Genomic DNA, 20,833 nt, shown 5'->3' on the forward strand with positions numbered 1-20,833 from the left:
GAGTGCTCTCGTGAGTTCAGCACAGCAAGATCACGTGCAGTATGCGCCGGGTGCAAGCGTTATACAAAGGTGCCCGTGGTGATCTGGCAGGGGAGACCTGAGGCTGAATTTTGGTGTGATCCCAAGGGCAGGATAAAAAGAGATTTTGGTTTTCCACTGACTGTAAAACGTAGTCGCAGTATAATTAAAAGCTCGCCATAGGAACTGAACCCAGGGATCTTTTCTGTTTCCACTGCACATAAACATGCGGTCCAGAGGTTAAGACACGGCTCCCTTTTCGGCAGAATTACCTCTGCAGTAAAAATGCTAAACCCGTGCTAAATAAGAGATTATTTAGAGTAGAATTATAATAGAAATGGGCCACACACTTGTATATGAAAATCATTCATTTCAGATGGATTCCATTAATTATGGGCAGTCCTGCAAGGAAATACATTCTCTGCTTTACTGTATGCAGCATACAGACTATACTGTTCTTGGGATACACCGCTCCGCTGCCCTGTAGCTTCCAGCTATTGCAAAATAAGGGTCAGAACTTGCACCTATTGACGTCAGTGGCAGCTCACACATTTCAAAGGGTGCACACTTGAGCGTTGTGAGCCCGATCCTGTGAGGTGCTGAGCATCCTCCACTCCCTTTGAAGTCAATCGGGCCTGATCCTACTTCTAGGGAATATTGCATGTAAGTTCAATGCAGCAAGATCAGCCTCAAAAGCCCCAAATTCAACACATCAACTAGATGGGATAGTCAGAGATGACCCGTGCCTGCCGATAGTGGGGGGGCAAACTGTGGGCAGCCGGCTTCAGCACTGTTACTGAGCATGCTCAGTCTGTGTGAGCATGCTCAGTACAAGCCAAGCAGCAAATCTGGGGTGGACGGGGGGAAGCGACTCTGCACGCTCACCTCCCCTCCCCACCCCCCACCCTCCCCAGCATCGCCTCTGGGTAGTCTTATATATTATAGGTCTGATCTTGCTCGGACTAAAGACAGTGGGATTTTTGCCATTGACCTCAATGGTGCTCTGTGTCTGCAGCAGATTTAGTCATTATAATGTTCAATTAGTCGCCAGGAGTCCCTGTATCTGAGAAAGCACTTGAGGATCCTAGAAGGCGCCCTATAAATGTGAAATATTAGTAATTATTAATACGATTGTTAATGGGTCCTATTAAAATCAAAAGGACATTTGCCAGTGACTTCAATAGAAGCAGGAATGAGTCCCAAGACTATTATTACTAATATCCTCCAAGCAACTGGGTTTGCTTTACCGGCAGGAATCTAGTGGAATACTAAAAATAGATTAACATAACAGGGAGGGTCAGGGAATAGTGACAATATTATTCCCTTGCTGTATTAGCCAGAACCCAGCCCTGCTGTTATTTCAGCCATAGAATTGGTCTCACTGGGAGTTTTCCCTACAGATTAGTTGCAGGAGTGGGCTCTAAAAAGACATAACCGTTTAAAAGTTTGAATAAAACTCATTAATAAAAACACGAAAATGCAAGAACAATCAAAAACGTATTTCATATATTTGATCCATTATATTCAGTGACTATTCCTCACAGTGCCCATACTAAAAGATGCTGAATGCTTCTTTGGAGGGACAGGAGGCCTTAAATTGCTATTGATCACCACAGCTTACTAGAGACTCTTAGCACCGGTTAAGAATGGACTTATCTGACGAGACCCGGAGACGTACAGACTTCTGTCCCACTGCTCACTAGAAAATGCACATGGCCTGTGTAAACTGGTGTTCCTCCATCAACTTCAGTGATGTCCCTTTTCAGCACCTGAGGATCTCTACGCTTTCTTGTAAATATATTGGCCTCTAGAGGAAGCCTGTCCACCTGCCATAACCGGCCCCCTTGGTAGCAAAGCATTGACTGAAGGATTAGTCTGATGCTATTCACAAGACAGTTAACACAATCTTATCGATCCTGCCTCCCAGAAAGACAGCAAAGGAGGTGGCCTCCACATGAAGGCGACTCAACAAAACTCCCAATGCTTTATAGCACATCATGGAAACCAGTCACCACACGGGATGCTGCCTTCCTGCCCTCTCCCTCACCACACTCCCAGGTATCTGCTTTCACAGCCTGCCTTCTCCCAGCTATGTTCCTTTTGGTTTGTTTTCTTTGTTGGTATTTGCCTATCTCCCTAACCTCTACAACATGCTAGGGCCTTTGCAGTCAGAGGCTCTTACATTGACTGGGCAGGAGAAAGGTGTTAATAAATAAAACCTTGATCTTCCACCTCGCAGTCAAAGATCTTTAGATCTGGAGGGGAGGTGGTATTTTCAAGTGAAAAACAGTGCTGGGAGTTGCTACCTTCCCTCTCCCATCAGGGCTAAAGACAGAGCTGCAACAGGACATCATCCACTAGGAAAGAGGATCTTATTCATTAAGGGCCAGATTTTGAAACTCTTGCTGATCAGTATCTTACTCCACCAGCGGTCCCATTTAAGCTAATGGATCCACTCAGAGCACGATGCCACTCGACTTGAGTATCCGAATCTGGCCCATGTACTACACCCGCCACCTGGGTTGTTGTTGTCACCAGCTGAAGATGTTTTTAAAGAATGTGAAAGTGGTTCTAATCTGCTCGGCATGAGCGATGTGCCCCATGTCGCAAATTTCACAGCTGAATCTGGACTTCCCCAAAATTTGGATCTGGGGGAGGGAAGGGGTCTGGATCAGATCCACAACACACAGGATACATAGTCATAAAAAAATGAATGGGTGAGTGAACCTGCAAAAGCCAGACAGGTTTGGATAGGAACCCGAGTGTTCAGATACACGGGACGGAACTGGAAATTTTGCAAGAACAAGTTCTTTCCTGAGATCCCTGCTACTTTCTGGTCCCTCTTGGACTGGAAATACCATGGGACAGTTCAGTGCTTTCACTCCAGATTTCTGGAGCCAGCTGCAATTGGAGGCAATGGCCTCTTTTTCAGTGACTTCAATAGGAAGAGGGTGGTGCCCTGAGTTCACTCCTTGTGACCGAAAATGAAAACTAATGGGGAAAGTTAACCAAACGTTGTTCCGTACTCAATAAGGGATGCATGGTTAGATTTTGGTCATTTTTTATTTTACCCAAACTGGTTCTCTCATCCCTAGAGACAAAACAGTGTGAAGATGAAATGGAACTGATGGCCCAGCTAATGCCCTCAGCTACACTCAGGTCTGCTCAGAGGGCAGAACATAGCTCAGTATTTCTAAATGAAACATAAAGCAAACAACCACGCCAAAAAAACGTGACATCAAAGCAAAGCAATTGCAAGTCTTTGCCCTCTTTCTTGTGTTGTTATTATTAATTATCATTATGATTATTATGCCATGTATGGAATGAATGTAACAGTGTGACTCTTAAGAGTCTATTATTATTAATAATAATAAATAATAAAAATAATTGGTATAACTCTTCCCAGATCCCTTTAGCTCTTTCCTTAGGGCATGTGTCACTGGTTTAGGTGAGCTGGCTTTGCATGGAGCTATTAGATTAAATCTACCAGACATTTCATTTCATTTCCCCTTCCCTTCCACAAGCAGTGCTTTAAAATTCACAGCACAGGTTTAGCAGACTCTTCATCCCACTAACTAAATCAAATCCTCTTCATTTTAGGAATTGCGTGTGCCATCCCGGGCAATTACAGCTACCTTTTTGAGTGGGGGCGGTTGGGGAGAATGAAGCAAGGAGGGGCAAAAGAAATAATGGCTGGTGTGTTATTTTTTTCCAGAGTTCATATTTTCTCAAGGAACCGGCCTTAGCATCTAAAGCGTATCAGTTTGCAACATGGCACGTTGTCTTTTCCAGGGTGCAGAGTCCAACACAAAGTAGATAATATCGCTCTCTGTGGATAACCTCCTCTTTTCTTGGCTTGCACATGGTAAAGGTATATCATTACTGATCTGTGGTCCTGTCTTATAACGCTTCAAACCGGGTCCTATTACATCAATTCTGTTTTAATCAAAATCATTAAGGGGACGGGGAGCGTTTCCTCATCCTGGCTCGTGGTCTGATCCCGGCAGGTCCCAAAGGGATAAGTGGGTGTTCAGAACCTCTCAGGATTGGGGCCCTTTAAGTTCGGGAGAATTTTTAATGTACATGGCTGAAACAGAAGCTTCCTTACGAGAGTTCCAGTTACACTTACATTGTGCAGCTTGTAATAGAGCCCGCAGGCGTTACAGACGGGATCACCATTGGCATTTCTCCTCCACAGAGTGGTGGTGGTGGTCTGACAGTTTGCACAGGATGTGCCCGCCCGTCTTGCTGCAGACTGAGGTAGGGTGGGAGAAAAAAAAGCCCCCATATTAAAAAGATTCAATCAGCAAAACCACTGAGCCAACAAACAGAAACTGGACAAAACTACTGCACGTTGCTAAATGTCTTGTGAGAACAAATAGTAATTCTGAAAATCCCCAAGATGCATTCATCCCAAATTACATAGGAATGGCACCGGGGGCCTAAGGTAAGTGCCAAACCTCCAGAAGAAACCATCCAAACCAGCAGCTCTGGCAGATCACGTTTCGGAGGGGAATACATTACTTAAATGCCATCAGGCTTTCCCATTTTAAAACTTTCAGGCGCCCATGGTCTGATTCTGCATTTAGGGCCCAAACTGACAACCACTGAAGTCAACGGAAAGTCTCGCGTTGACTTCAGTGGGTATTGGATCAGGCCCTAAAGCGTATTCAAAACTCGGACGTCACTGGGCGTTTTGGATGTGCAAAGAAAGCAGGATCAGACCCCAAATAGGGCTCAGTCCTGTAGACTTCACTCACATTGATGCACAGGCCCCAGCTTGTCACTAATATTGCAGCTAAGGGTGGCAGCAGCTGACTTATCAATCACATCATTTTAAGCCAAACCTTTCAGTTTATTTGAGTATTTATAGATCTGAAATAAGACTTCACGGTTTTATAGAAGCCATATAAGAAAAGGGGGAAAAAAGAACCATTTTCATTACCAGTAAAATAAGAATTTAGCAGGACAGTTGGGAATGTACTCCCTCTTTTATACATATGTTATCATTAACACTCACAACTTTTACAATTTTACTCCACTCTATCCATCTGTGATGGATAAACTGAGCTCCTTGCACTTTGTCATGTGTTAGGCTTTCAAATAAGATCTTTAAAGCCAAAGTCCTGTCTGCCCCTCGTGAACATTAAATGGTTATTGGGCTCTGATTCCACACCTATTCATTGACTTCAAAGGGACTGCTCATGAACTGAAAGTTAAGCGTGTGCTTAAGTGCTTTGCTGGAGCTAGGCACCGCTCAGCACCTTGAGGGACTGAGGTTTAATTCTCTTCTTTGTGCCACTAATCTAACCCTTTACCCCACTACCCACTCCAGCTGCCTATTGCAGCACGTACAACATTCAAAAACCACTAAGTCTCTGGACGCTGTACAACAAATCTAAAACACAAACGTGGACATTAGGGGTAGTGTTCACTTTAACTGTGAATTTCCTGGCTTTTGGTAGGTCATGTTACAACTTAAATAATAATTAAATGTAGTGTGGGGAGTCGAAGCCAGGGGGGAGTGGGCTGTTTTATTGGGCATTACATGTCCTTTGTTTATTGGTTGGTTAGGATTTTCATTATTTAGACAAAAGAAGTGTGAAATATAAAGTAAATACATACACACATAATAACCTGCTTAGAACACTCACCATGATCGAATACAAAGGGGCTGCCACGATCTGGGTCAATGGGAGTTTAGGGTATGTAAGCAGTGCAAGGATCAGCTCCTAGTTGTGTATACAAAGTAGGCAAGATGTGCAGCAATTTGTCTGTAGTTCAAGCCATTGAATTTGGTTTTAACTGTTAGTCTGCATGTGATGGGCTATAACTGGAAAAACACTGTGGGTGAAATCCTGGTCCCATTAACTTCAAGGAGTCTTGAGGTCCTGAACCTGGATTTTGCTCAATGGAAACTCCCACAGACTAAAGAATCAAGCTCTAAGGACCTCATCCCAAGCACTGAAAAGATTCCAGTTGGCTTCAGTGGGCTGTGGATTGGGCTCTAAATGCGCTAAAACTAACCTGCAAACACTACATTTTCTGCCTAGTCCAGGCCACCAAAACAGAAAAAAAAGAGTGAAGCCAAGGTGGGATGCAAATACGGCTAGTGATCATGATGAAGGAAAGGGTAGTTTTGTTCTGATCTCATTAAGGAAAACGAAGATTAATTAAAAGATCTGACTGGCACACTTTTAAACGAGGGAGCCCATGCCGAGTAGTAGTATGTTACGTAACATGTGAAGTAAACAATCAGTTGCAGTCTAGGATCTTGTGTACACTACAGGGGGGAGATCGATCTAAGTTAGGCAACTTCAGCTACGTGAATAACATAGCTGAAGTCGATGTACTTAGATCTAGTCACCGCGGGTTCCACCCTACGCAATGTCGACTGGAGACATCATTCAGGTGGAGTACAGGAGTCGATGGGAGAGTGATCTGTGGTCGATTTAGCGGGCCTTCACTAGACTCGCTAAATCAACCACCGATGCATTGATTGCGGCGTGTCGAACCCCCAGTAAGCATAGACAAGGACTAGGATTATTTTCTAAATTTGGCAATTCTTTTTAGCCCATCATAACGGATTTTTCAATGCAAAAATTGCAAAGAAGTTAAATGTTAACACTCCAAATTGTTTAAAAAATTATGATAGGGGTCTGCATGTTCTGAAGCGAGTCTACTCAGATTTACAAAAATATGAACAGCAGACATATACTTGCTAGGCAAAGGGAAAAGTGCGTGTGTGTGTGTGTGCGTGTGTTGATTTCTGATCCTGCAGTCCCCTCTCAGGCAAATCTAAAGCCTCAGTCCTGCAGATACGGAAACTAGCTTAACTTCAAGCATATGAGGAACCCCACTGAAATCAATTCAAGTTAAGCATGTGTGTCAGCATTTGTAGGATCAGAGTCGAAAACTGACATGGGGACTGATGCTTCAGTTTCTACATAGGTTCGTTTCTCATTCACTCCAATGGCCGTTCCATGAGTGGAGCAGGAGCAGCACCAGACTCTAGGCTTTCAGTGGGAGTTTTACCCACGTCAGGCGTGAAGTATTGGGCCTCTGGGGATTTCTAAAACCAGTGATATTTGACTCAGCCCACGCAAGAGGAAACGTCTCCCTTGGAGACATTTTGCGGTTTTGTGCCCTGTGCCACTGATATTCACAATCAGTCATTCCACTCGACACAAAAATCCTCATGATAAATGTAATTTAAGGGCAAAAAAAAAAGCATTATTCTTGCACAATTATCACTTTCTGAAAAGAAACAGTAAAAAAACAATAGAAGTAAGGGTCTTCTCCTACTCCCGTTGATGTCAATGAGAAAACTCCCACTGATTTCAATGGAAACGAGGAAGCCCAAAATTAGTTGTACATATTACAACTGGAGTGTGAGATTACCATGTAATGTCCTGCAGATACAAATCCTCCCTGGCATAATGCACAACAACAATACTTTGCACTTATAGAGCATCTCCTGGTGGAGGATCTCAAAGCGCTTTTCCATTCACTAGTGAATCAAGCTTCTCAGCTACCCTCAAACTAAGGAGATCTGTTTTTAGGCGCTACGACCCCCAGGGGTTATTAGTCTGATCCAACTCTTATAAATGAAGTCTGCATTGATTTGAGTCAGAGCTGGGTGGGGGTGTCCTATCTTTGGCTTCAATGGGCTGTAGATCAGACCCTCTGAAACTAGCCCAAGGTCATACAGGAAGCTTGCGGGAGAGAGAGAAATACATCCTAGATCCTGTGCCTTAACCACACACCCAGGCTGTCTCTCTCACTCTCCTTTTGAAAGTTAGAACAGATCAAGTTGAGACACAGATGCCAGTTTTTAATACATAACGAAATGCAAATATAAGTCACAGCTCTGTTGACATCTGCCTTCTTGGGGAAATTTGGCAAAAGCAACGTGGTATCAAATGGAGGCAGAGCGCTTGCTTTGTTCAGTTTATATAGAAAAGGGAAAGGCAAAAATCTAGAAATCTAACATTTATATGTCACCAGTTAGTACAGACCGTGTTCAAACTGCAGGGACTTTTTCTTTTTTGGAGGGGTGCGGGGAAGGCGTTACTTCATTTTAAGGGCACAACACAGGATATATATATATATTTGTAAGTGCAGGTTTGGGGTGATTCAGAGCATTCTTTGATGGTGCAATCACACTTGCTTTGAGAGAACACCTTTCAGCTGCCTGGGGGTTTGTTTTGGGTCTTTTCAACCCCCTTCTCCTTCTAATACATTCAAACTCCTTAGTGTTTGGGTTGTGGAAGCAGAGCTGTTGTTTATGAGCTATCTCCAGTGCTCAGATATCCGGCAGCTTTTTCCTAGGAAGTTAGCTTTACACATGAAGAGAGAAAGAAAAAAAAAATAATAAAGACAGAAAAATGTGTGTGTGTTTAAGACAGGGGAATGGAGAGGGGGAGGGGCATGGAGGCTAGAGCTTCCCAGAATCAAAAGCCCACAAGCACTTCCCTCCCTGGAAAGTTTTTTCCTTTTTCTAATAAGGGCAGGAGGGGTGAGACTCCGTTAAGTTGGACCAACAGTTTCTTTTAAGGGAAAAGTTCATTGTGAGTAGCGGTGCACTGTTGCCTGTACTGTGCAGCGTTTGACAGGGAGAGGAGGATGGACCGGGGAACTTACCCCTCTGTCTCCAAACCTACATGTCCAGTCGAAGACAACTGCATTTCTCCTTGCAGTGTTATCTTTCCTCTGGCCATGTAGAACTTGATCCCAAAAAACACATAGCAGTTGCATATGTGAATAGTCCTATTCACTGCAATGGGACGAGTCACAGGCATAAAGTTAAGCAAGCGCCTCAGGCCTTGTCTACACTACGGGAGGCGGGGGGGAGATCAAGCTAAGTTACGCAACTTCAGCTCTGTGAGTAACGTAGCTGAAGTCGATGTACTTAGATCTACTCACCGCGGGGTCCACCCTACACGATGTCGACTGGAGACGCTCTCCCGTCGACTCCCCTTGCGTTTCTCGTTCAGGTGGAGTACCGGAGTCGACGGGAGAGCGATCTGCGGTCGATTTAGCAGGTCTTCACTAGACCTTCTAAATTGACCCCGATGCATCAATCACCGCACATCGAACCCCTGGTAAGTGTAGACAAGGCCTTAGCATTTGCAGGGCTGGGGCCTTAGGTGCACGCGTATCTCTACTCATGTGAGTAATCCCACTGGAATCAATGGGACTAGTCACTTGAGCAAAACTACGCACATGCCCTGCAAAGACCTATTGGCTTACTTACTGTGCATAAAGTTAAGCATGATTTGCAGGATCTGGGCTTTAAGGGGAGTTATATTATTCTGTCTGTTAACTCTGCTGTTAAGTACCATGGGGCGGGAATCACACTTTCCTCTGTGTTTTGAACAGCAGCCAGCATACTGTCAGCATTTTTAATAATAATAATGAGACTAAATGTTCCTTTATTCTAAACATGCACTCACTTCTCAGGGAGGGAACATAATTTTGTCCCACTTACCCCCCACCCCCACCCCCTTGTTGCTTGCATGATTATTTGCTAAGTACATTAGCCATGCCTTCCAGACTTTTTGTGGCTCCATGGGAAATTCACAAATAGATCATTGGGGATGCTAAACATAGGATGTGTATTACAGTTACAAAACCTGAAACCATTATTTAGTGTAATGAGGCATTTATTTAGGTGCTCCTCTGAGGGGGCTGAGGTACATGCTTAACTTTACACACACCATTCACTCCAATGCGATTACTCACAGGTTCTGATATGCTACTGCCCTATACCCTGCATCCTCATTTACACCCGTGGGTGTAAGCCTCCTACCGGACCGGAACAGTAGCATTTTACACCTACATTGCACTGATGCAAATGACTATGCAAGGGCGCTGGAGGATGGGGCCCAAATTTAAGCATGGGTGCAGTTTTTTGCAGGATTGGGGCCTAATTCTTGTGGTGGATTCTCCATCACTGACAATTTTTAAATCAAGAGCGGATGTTTTTTCTATAAGATTTGCCCCGGGACTTCTTTTGGGGATGTTCACTGGCCTGTGTTTTCCAGGAGGTCAGACTAGATGATCACTCTGGTCCCCTCTGACCTTAGACTCTATGAATCTATGATCTATCAGGGCCAATTGCCAAGGCGATCTGTCGTCCAATCAGCATAAATTAACCATAGTGGGTGACATGCTCCATCCTAAATACCGCAATAAATAAACTTGGACACTCTTTTGAGGTCAGAAAGGGAGGGAAGGAAAGGATAAGTCCCTGTGTTCCTTTAAAACCCAGCTGTCCCTGTAATCCCGCGTGGGTGGAGGAGAAAGAAATGCACAAATTCCCCCCGCCCCCCATGAGGGTTTCAAATTTAAAAAAAAAAACCAAAAAACGGGTTTCAAAATCTCCCTCTTTCAAGGTGAGGCCTCTCAGACCTTGTGCTCTGCCACACTTCCCCTCCAGCCGCTCTTCCCCACCCAAGACCCTTGTAAGAAATTCAGCATCCCTTAAAATAATTCCTACAGATAGAGATTTGTAAAGGCACAAATATTAAAAAAAAAAAAAGGTACGTAACTTGGCAGGCACAGTGTAATGTGGGGGATGGGCTGAGAGTCTCTCTATAGCTCGTACTTTAAAACCCCTCTTCAGTACAGACTGACATGTCTGTGGGTTCTCCTGCCCTTTCCCTGCAGAAAGCTCGCCATCCTGGGCTGAGGAAATCAAACACAACAACGACAGAAAGTTAGTGCTGTCTGGCTCGACGCTCTGGAAAGGGACTTACCAGCCTTCTCTTGGGCTTAATCAGGGGCCGGTTCTGCCCGTTCATTTTGTGATAGAGTCCACAGGCGTTACACAGATAATGCCCGGTGCCATCTCTCCTCCACAGGGGGGTTGAGGTAGCGCCACAGTTTACACACTCCCTGCCTTCTGGAAACAAGAGGGCACATAGTTCACTTATGGAAAGCAAAGGGGGAGGGCGGGGGGGGACAAGTGTGAAAGGCCTTTGATCTAGCTCAGCCCCCTCTCCCCCAAGCATCGCCTTCCCCCCAAGCCCTCTGCAAAGCCAGGTTGTGGGCAGGGCTCTTTGTTCATTCTTTCACACACGCGTTGTTGTTCTGGTGCCCAAACAAACTACAACCCCAAAGCTTTAGGGGCCCGATCCTTCCCCACCCTCCCCATCAGTGGAGGCAGGATCAGCCCTTTGCTCGTTTCCTCTGAGCTGCTGGAAACTGTACACTAGCCTGCGCAGAGATCATTACAGTTAGCAAGGGAAATACATCGCGGCCTGATCCTGCAGGACTGGCTAGCACCAGCTGCAATGAGTTACGTGGGACTGCTTCTCCCACCAGTAAGGACACACACTAATATCCACAGGCGATCAAGCCACAGGGGGCCCAGCCTGGAACCCTTACTCACAGTAGTAGCCCTTACTTAGGGAGTGGTTCCATTGAAGTTAATGAAGCTAGTCCTGCCCGCAAAGTGCTACTTTGAATAAAGGCTCCATAGAATTCCTAACTCCCTTGCCTCAGCGGGCAGGTCAGAAGTCTTTGGTATCGTCCAATGAGTTAGGGCATCAGCCAAATCGCATCGATTTGCCTTGACACCACCCATCGATCTTTAAAGTCTGAATGAAAGCCCTAGCCCAGCCCTTGCGCTGCCTATGAAGAGTTCCTAGAGGGCTGTGTTTTCTATTAAGTCAGGCAGCAAAGCAAAAGCATCAGCAACCGATTCAGTGAAGGGAGAGATTTGGTCGATTTCTGGTGTATTCAATTAACAGGGAGAGTATTTCACTCGACTGGTGGAAAACAAACCGAAAACAAACTCAGATTTGGTGCCTCACCCACACAGGTGCATTGTCACTCTCCTCTGTTGATGAGGCTTTTAATTAAGTCTTCCGAAAGAGATACTTAAGGGACCCTGCGACACACATATGGGGCCAGTGCTGTGGATCTAAAATATTTTGTTTTCCCTCCTTCTTATCAACCTGCTTCCCAAGTCCTTTCTTTCTGAAGCAGGGAAGGAAAAGAGGTTGTCGGCTGTCTACTATTTTAAGTTTGATCCTGTTATTATTGCTATTTGTTTAACCTAAATAGGCAGTACCTTTACCATTGCCCTGGCCTATAGTCTGCATTGCGTCCTTTTTCCCCACCGAGCTAAAGACAGGCTGAAATTGTGACAACAAACAGTAGGCTTTGGTTCAGGCAAACCATTTTTAAATCTAGCTGCACATCCCCAGAGCTTTCAATAATAAAATATCCTGGTGCTTATGCTTATTAGTTTGGTTAAAGATGATCGCCTACAAACTAATAAATGTGCTCAGGGAGCAAACACTGGGAGGATCAAAGCTGATCACTGCACATAGAAGGGTTATGGCCCAAAGTTTACTTTTAGGCATTTGGGAACAGGAAATATATGGGTTCTTGCTACAGTCACAGGAGTGGTTTTTGTGCTACAGTGCTTTGTTGAACCAACCCAGCCCCTACCAGTACAGGACCCATCCTCCCTAACTGAAACAATTCATTTCCCTTCTTTCTTTGAAAGAAAAGAAGAGCTCGTTTGTAAACCTCCCAGCTGCTTGCGAGCTGAGCCCCGGCCTGCTTTAATAAGCCTTCGATTTCAAAACGAAACGCTTCGGATTCATCATAAAGGAGGGGCCCGATCCTGCCATCCGAACAACAGACCCAGAAAGGGGCAGGAGCCAGCCCGCCCTTGGTGTGTGTGAAGGGGGTTCTGCCCCCAGGAAAAGGGCGGCCGGTCCCCATAGCATTTGCATATGTGACTAGTCCTATGCACTGCAACGGGATGAGTCTGACCGAGAGCTCAGCTCAGGCAAGCCCCCAGCCAGGGCGCTCCTGTTCCCATCTAGCCGCACCTAACACGCCCCGGGGGAATTAACTCGCTCTCGTGCCTGGCTACACCGCGTTCGAGGCCCTGTCGCCACGTTCCAGGCAAACAATCCGAGCGTGGCTCGAGCCCATGCCCGGTCCCCGCCGTTGCGCTCCGCGGTTTGCTGGCGGAGAGGCCCCGCTGCAGGGGGAGTTGGAAGCGGGGCCTGCGGGAGCCAGGCGGGTGGCTCGCTCTGTGTAGGCAGCCGGGTGACGGGAACCACAGCGCGACAGCCTTAAACATGGCAACAGCCCCATGCAAAGGGCTCCCCTCTCCCTCCCTAACACGCTGCTCTCAGGACACTCGCTCCCGGCCTCCGCTGGGCAGCCAGGCTGGTCGGGGGGCCACTGGCGCAGCGGGGAGATGCTGCCGGTTTATTTGATTCGCACCGTGCCTTTGGGGCCCGTTACAATCCGTGCATTAAAGAAGAAGAAAGAAAGAAAGAAAGAAAGAAAGAAAGAAAGAAAGAAAGAAAGAAAGAAAGAAGCATCCGCACCCTAACCACAAACTTCAACCGTTTTTCCAAAACGCGGCCGCCTGGTCTGGTTTGTAGAGCATTTGCAAACAGCAAAACCCCACAAAGGTAGCAGCCGTTTCTCCCTCCTTCACCTGCGACACCTCCAGTCCCTTTGCCCACCCACCTCCCCGGCTTCCCAGCTAGCTGAGGTTGAAATGGCAACCCCACCACAAAGCCCGCGCTGCTTTTGGTGATGCAGACCGCAGGTGTCTTTCTAGAAGTAACAGAGAGTGGCAGCAGGAAAACAAAAACAAACAAGCCAACAACAAAGGGGGGTGGCGGGGGGGGGAGGGGAGCTTTGGAAATGACTGGCCGGGCGCACACACCGGGCAGGCTGTTTGGGGCACGGCTGCTGCTGCAAACGCCACCTCTCCACCATCTCCTGGGCACCCTCTTTCCTAAGCTGCCGGTCCGGGTTTTAGGGCTGGGGGCTCGCCTTTCAGAAAAGGCAGGAGGCGCATGGGCTGTCTAAAATCAAGACAAGAATGCCCCGGACTTGGTTCCCCACACAGTCCATTCGTTTTCCTTCCCCCTTGCTACACTGATCAGTTTGTTCCCCTTAACACTGGACATCACCAGTAAGTTCCTCTTGCTGTTCTATTCTCTTTCCCTCTCTTTTGTTTCACTCCATCTCTCTCTCTCACACACACACACACACCCCCGTCTGCTTTCATGTACAGAACATGCAGGTCTGGGGTTTTTTGTCACTTCTAACCGCATCCGGACCCTATTAAAGTTCCTGGCGTTGGATAAACAATGCAACTGTCGCGTGCAGCAGTCTGAAAATAATTGGATTAGCTCGAACATATCAGCTAAATAGAGACAGTCCCTGCCCAGACAGTCAGAGTAAATGTCACCCTGGAAAAACCCTGAAAACTGATCGCGTTCATGCCAGGCAGCCTCCACGGAAGGGGGAGTGGAGGGAGTTTTGACTAATCGTGCCCTGCTGCACACAGAGGGAGAGAGCATGGGATATATTGGTTTTAAAAGTCCAGCTCGTGAAATCTTTGGGAGTGAGACCCCCCCCCCCTCCCCCGCCGGACAGCCTAAACAAAACTCCCTTTGCAGAATGCTTTCCCAACGAGGCTGCAAACTGGCTTCTGGGCTGGGGGGACGAGACCGGGAAGCGGGCTCTTGGGGGTGGATAAATCCTAGCTGGTCTGTTTGCCTCTTTGCCCAGTAAGTCACTGAACCGATAGGTACACGTCGGTTTCCTGAGGGTGCTGGCTTCTGTGACAACTCCCCGGGAGAAAAAAATAAAGCTGAAGTCCCCTGTTGTCCCCGCTGCTTCAAGCACACCAGTTACAGAGGCCCTGGTTTTAGCAGCTTTGGGGCGGATTGGGGGCTGCAAAAGGGACTGGTACAATTCCTTCTGGTTCTCTTCCTTGGGACCGGGGCATCCCCCAAGATTCATGTCGACAAACTGGTAGGCGGATTCGCTGCCCTAGAATTAATCTGGGGATGCAAACTTCGGCTGGGACTTTTTACAGCCTTTACCCTGACTGTGTGGCAGGGCAGCTGTGACGGCCTTTCCCCCCACCCCCCTTCACACACACACCCCCCCCTTTGTTTTATTACAAAGTCCTGTCGCACATGGCTTCCCACTCCCACCCCCCTCAGTGTTGCTTGTGATGGGAGGGGGGGGCTGATCTGGCCCGCAGGGAGGCCAATATAAAATGTCCCAAAATTGAAAACACCTTCTCCAGGGTCTGAGCTTTAGAGAAGGAGCGTGTCTGTAGGCCTGCGTAGGGGGCTGATAGGTTCAGGGCCTCTCCTAATTTCCCCTCCCTATCCCAGGGGTTAATAACCCAAGAACCCTACCTGTACTGGAGCGCGCTTTTGGTCTCGATTTGCACCCAAACCCGGTAGGCGACCCCCCTAGGAGGCTGCTCGGAGGGAAGAGTCCAGAGCCATATTCTGGGACGTAGGACGGGTAGGTGGTGATGGGGTGGTGAGCGGAAGAGGAGGCCCCGCCTAGCGATGCCATGCTGCTGCGGGAGTGAGAGGACTCCAGCTTCATGGTGTCCGCCAGGGACACCTGGTACTTGATGCATTCCTTCTCGTCCTGCCGGTTGGAGCCGGTGGATCCCGGGGTGGAGATGGAGGGATCCGGGGAGACATCTTTGGGAGGGGTCGGAGGGAAGGTGAAAAGGTGCGGGCTGGAGTGGCCGGCGGATAAAGTGGAGGAGGAAGCCGGCGGGTAGACGGAGAGGGGTCCCGGGGAGCTGTGATGGATGGAGGTCTTGGAGAAGGGACTCAGGTTCCAAGGAGAGGCGCTGTGGTGGCTCCCCAGGGCTTTGCTCCCGTCCAGCCAAGGGAGAGATCCGTGGAGAAGCGGTGGGCGACACACCTGGCTCCCTGCTAGGAGAGAACAGAAGCAGGCCAGGTTACACTCCCTCCGGGATCGGCCAACACATGCAGGACCCCCAAACTAGCTCTCCTTGTCACCCACCTAAGCCCTACTGGTGATAACCTCAAGAAACTTAGCCCACACCGTGCTCTGCTCCCGGGGGTCAAACCAGGAGAGAAAAGGGCAGCAGCCAGCGCACCAAGAGCTATGAACCTGCGGGCCTGAGCAAAACTGAGCGTAGGGCCCGGATCCCGCAAAAACTTACTCTGTGGCTTAACTGTAACCCCCAGGGCTAGTCCCTTTGGCATCAGCCCTATGCCTAGAAGTAAAAGCTATTGCCGGCTCGAGGCCCAGAGTGGTGCTCAGGTGTGGTTGGCTGGAGGGCAAAAGGGAGTCAAGTCTTCGGATTTGTCAAGCCCTTAGTAAATTTCCCTCTCCAATCAATCGTACAAGGCCTCGCCAGTGAAGATCCCACACGAAACTGCAAACCCTCCGAGGAGAATCCATTCTGGCTAGTTTTGAGCTATTATTGGGTTCTTCATTCACTGCACTTAAGTAACCATGAACTAGGAGGCACGGAGATATTTTGTCCACAAGAAGAGAGCCAGGAGAAGATAGTGATGTGTTAATAACCTTTTCTCTTTTCACCATTAGTCTGTTTTCACACATGGGTTTGCGTGTGTTTGACTCAGACAGCTTTATGAGGACAGTATCACACACACACACAAAGTGTCAGTGGTCTCAAAAGATCTTTACATTAGATATGTTCAAACCTTATCTTAAAATATACATCTAGGCTTCCTAACATTGCACTGGATTTTTGCAAAAAGAAAGGAGGACTTGTGGCACCTTAGAGACTAACCAGTTTATTTGAGCATAAGCTTTCGTGAGCTACAGCTCACTTCATCGGATGCATGCAGTGGAAAATACAGTGGGGAGATGAGCTGTAGCTCACGAAATCTTATGCTCAAATAAATTGGTTAGTCTCTAAGGTGCCACAAGTCCTCCTGTTCTTTTTGCGGATACAGACTAACACGGCTGCGACTCTGGATTTTTGCAGTTTCCTTTGACCATCTTATCCTTTTATGTGATTGCAAAAAAAAAAAACCGCTTAATGAAATTTACATTTTTATTTTTTTTTAAATCGGACAGAAAACATATTGAACCCCAGGACAGCAGCCAGGTTATGCTTCTTGTGATATTTCTAACGATATATTGATCTCTAAGGAGGCATTCAAATCTATAGCTGGCTATTGTGATCATTGTAAATATAAAAAGCTACAGAGATCGAAATAGATACAGATATTTAGAGACACAGATCGCTAGCTAGAGTGATATATGTGCTCTCTATATATATATGATCTCTGTGCATGTGTCCCAGGGTTCTTATCATGTTAGCCATTTGTGAACAATACTGAAAGTCAATGAGCTAAAGGAAGGGGAGGTGGGTTATATGAACAGGAAGGGTCAACATTCATTATCTTATCCAGGAAGTAACATAGTAAATAATATTCGGGCTACACCCGAGAGACCGCATTTCCACTTTCTGCTGATAAATTGGGGGGGGGGGAGAGAATAAAAGCTGCTGATCCTTAGCAATAATTATCTTAAAGAGTCTAAAAGCGGAGCAATGCATTTACTGAACAGCGATCAATGCTCACTCAACAAGTAGCTGAGGTCCTGTGAGCTGATCAGTGAATCCGGATTAGCGCCGATGCCCAAACGGTCATCCCTTTTCCATTCAATTTTGTTTTATTTTAGGGTGGGTTTTTTTTTTCTAATTTATTTCAGACCTAGGGTTCCTGCAGAGTGCGCCACAACTGGGATCGCTCCCAGGTTTACGAGGTTATGCCCTGCCTTTTAATCCTAAAGAAAACTCCAGCGCTACGAGCTGAATCGCTTTAATTATTCTTTTTAAACGGGGGGGGGGGGGGAGGGCAGGAAAAAATCCATCTTGAAATGTATTTAGGCCCCGTAAAAACAGTACATGTGTCTCCTCGGGATAGCTGTGTGTGAGACTATGTGTTTGAATTATGATGTAGATAGTAAATTCCCATTACATTCACATTATATATAGCTACATACATAATTACATGTATGTGATGGATCATAACGCAACACGTGATGTATAAGTACACGTACAATAATGTATAAAACACACTATAATGTGGCACAAGACCAGAAAGCCAGGCTTTCCTATCAAATCTATTATTTTCCCATCAAGGGTGAATTTAACATCCCAGCCGTGAACACACCCATCCCCCCTCCCCTGACAGTAACTGATAATGCTACAAAGAATTCTACTGGAAAGGCAAAATAACACTGAAAACCAGATCCGCCCGGAGTTTACTTGCTGGGGCGGTGGGACAGACTTGCATCCAGTACTTTTTTCTTTAGCACTTATTTGGGACAAGCCAACTCAGAAATTCAGTAGTGGCATCGTTTTGCCGGCGGTGGCCGGGGTTTGTATTGTATTCGTCGGCTGGAGGAATACATCGGCGGCTTAGGATTTATCTATACCCTATAGCTAGTCACAGGCCCACCCCGAAAGGCCATGCACGCGTTTTACGCCACATGAGGACATTTGCGCAGGTTACAGGTTCCTGGGCTGCCTTCAAGGCGCCCTTGTTAGTTGCTAACAGCTACCGCTTGCCTGCTCCTCTCGCTTCTAATGAGCGGTGTATAAGAAGATACACACAAACGCTGTCCTGTTTCCGGCACGAAAGCCTGGCCGCTGCCAACCTGCGCGCAACTCGCTGGGGGCCCCACGCCAGGGCCAGGGAGGGGAGAACTCACCGTGATGGGCCGGCGGGTACCTCTGCACCGTGGCTCGCACCGAGTTGCCGTAGTAGGAAGGGACGTGATTGCCTTGTCCGTCGATGTTAAAAAGTACATCCACCTCCTCGGCCAGCGGGTACTGAGTTGGATCCATATAGGAATGGCCGAGCCCTGGGTGGTGTGAGTCCGGATGCTGCCCATTCAGCACCGCGGGGTGATGGTGGCTCACCCACCGCGGCTGGTCGGTAGTCACCTCCATCGCGCTCTCTGGGTGCGGGGCTGTCTCTCCTCCTCCTCCCCAAACTGGGCAGACTTGCCGCGGGAGGACAGGCGGCGGGTTGATATATAACAGAGAGATGTTGTCGGGTTTAAAAAAATAAAAAATAAAATGATAATAATAAGCGATTCCAAAAAGATGACAAGAAGAGTAGGGAAAACAAACAAAAAAATCTAAGAAGCGAGATCCCAACGGTATCTTCCGCTCTTTGCAGAGGTTTCTCTTCTTTGATCACCTGCAGTGAGAGAGAGGAAAGGGGGAACGAGCAAGAGAGAGAGCGAAACGTGTTTGAGTACTTCTGGGCTTCATCACCAGACTTTTAGGCAAGCGAAAACAAGCCCCTCCGCAAACAGCGATCTTTGAAAGTCCACCTATTGTCCTAAGCACTCGACCCACCTATCCGACTAGGACACACGCGCTCTCTTTCTCTTTCGATCTCTGTGCAGCGGGGGAATGAAATCGACCAGAGTTACAGGCGCAGGCGTTGCTGGGGGCGCCTGCAGCGGCGGCTGCCCTTTTCCTCTTCTTTCTGTCTTTCTTTCTTTCTTTCTTTTTTTTTTTTTTTTTTTTGGTAAATGTTTGGTCAGTTTCACCAGCGATGCGCCTACTTAGAAGCGGGTGCAAATTGCTGCCTGGGAGAGCCCGAAGCGTTTTTCAGGGCTTTTATTCATTATTGTGCAATCGAAAGAAAGAAAGAAAGAAAGAAAGAAAGAAAGAAAGAAAGAAAGAAAGAAAGAAAGAAATTCAGCACAAACCTTGGTGGAGAAGGAGTATGTGACCCAGGAGAGATGAAGTTGAAACTGCTTGATGAGATCAGATTGTGCTCTCTCTCTCTCTCTCTCTCTCTCTCTCTCTCTCTGTCTCTCTGTCCTTCCCCCCCCCCTTTCTTTTTTTTTTTTTTTTTTTTTTTTTTTTACAGGGAAGGCATTCTTTCTGAAAGGAGCAGGGTGGCGCCAGCCGGCTCAATGCTCACAGACAGCTGTGGCGAGACGCAACTTAAGGAGGTTCTACTGTCATCAGCCGGGGTGGGAGGAGCCTGTCATGGGATAAGGAGGGGACAGGGCACGAAACACAAGGAAACGGCAACCCAGATTTACTCCGTTCTACTTTCGCCCCCCCCCTTCCCGCCCCCAATATTCCTTCCCCCCCCCCCCCCCCCCCCGGGACCGGAAAGTCTTTGAAAGCATCGCCTCGTTAGGCTGGAAACGCGGAGAAAGCGTTAACACCACTTTTTAAGGGGGAGACTATTCTAATGCACGTTACACCGAAATGTTATTAAGGGCGCATCCGATTGGCACGTGTGTCTCATTATATTATGTTATTAATTATTATTGTTTTCTTTCATTCCGATGCGCCATGCCTACTCTTACTTACTTACTTTGTTCCGGAGATACACAGAAACTGAAGACACAACCCGGCCGTCAAGACATTATTTTCTATGGTGACTTCAGGCCACTGTCGGAAGAGTTTCAGAGAGCAGGTGAAGGATACGTGGGGAACTCTACATTCTTTGTCAAAGCAGCAAAGAGTCCTGCGGCACCTTATAGACTAACAGACGTATTGGAGCATAAGCTTTGGTGGGTGAATACCCACTTCCTGGGATGCATGGAGTGGAAATTTCCAGAGGCAGGTATAAATATGCAAGCAAGAATCAGGCTAGGGATAACAAGGTTAGTTCAATCAGGGAGGCTGAGGCCCTCTTCTAACAGTTGAGGTGTGAACACCAAGGGAAGAGAAACTGCTTTTGCAGCTGGCTAGCCATTCACAGTCAAATTTCAGAGGAGCAGCGGTGTTAATCTGTAACCGCAAAAAGAACAGGAGGACCTGTGGCACCTTAGAGACTAACCAATTTATTTGAGCATAAGCTTTTGTGAGCTACAGCTCACTTCATCGGATGCATGTCTCAGATACTAATGTATCATTTTAAAGCATTACCCCTTCCAGGTCAATTAGTTAATTCCAAGCAGGACTAATCTGGGGGGACAGTTGTACTTTAGAACGTGTGTGAGAGAGTGTTTATTCCTGAAA

General features: G+C 47.1%; 1 protein-coding gene across 18 annotated transcripts in view; it reads right to left on the reverse strand.

Moving 5' to 3' along the window:
- The window catches only part of GATA3 (GATA binding protein 3), a 33,660-nt gene that overhangs the window by 3,216 nt on the left and 9,611 nt on the right, over window positions 1-20,833 (reverse strand). For 2 of the 18 annotated variants that reach the window (XM_027818952.3, XM_043553123.1), the window contains exons 2-5: window positions 18,547-19,040; window positions 15,222-15,761; window positions 10,779-10,924; window positions 4,148-4,273 (exon numbers count right to left, since the gene is read on the reverse strand). In XM_027818952.3, the coding sequence (XP_027674753.1) occupies window positions 4,148-4,273; window positions 10,779-10,924; window positions 15,222-15,761; window positions 18,547-18,787 (1,053 nt within the window). In that variant the 5' untranslated portion in view covers window positions 18,788-19,040. Of the gene's footprint in view, window positions 1-4,147; window positions 4,274-10,627; window positions 10,708-10,778; window positions 10,925-15,221; window positions 15,762-16,015; window positions 16,074-18,546; window positions 19,041-19,560; window positions 19,822-20,833 lie in introns of those variants that run through there. The other 16 variants (XM_043553139.1, XM_043553084.1, XM_043553145.1 and 13 more) reach the window with 15 other exon arrangements.

This window comes from Chelonia mydas, chromosome 1 (genome assembly GCF_015237465.2).
Source record: "Chelonia mydas isolate rCheMyd1 chromosome 1, rCheMyd1.pri.v2, whole genome shotgun sequence".
NCBI classification, from domain to species: Eukaryota; Metazoa; Chordata; order Testudines; family Cheloniidae; genus Chelonia; species Chelonia mydas.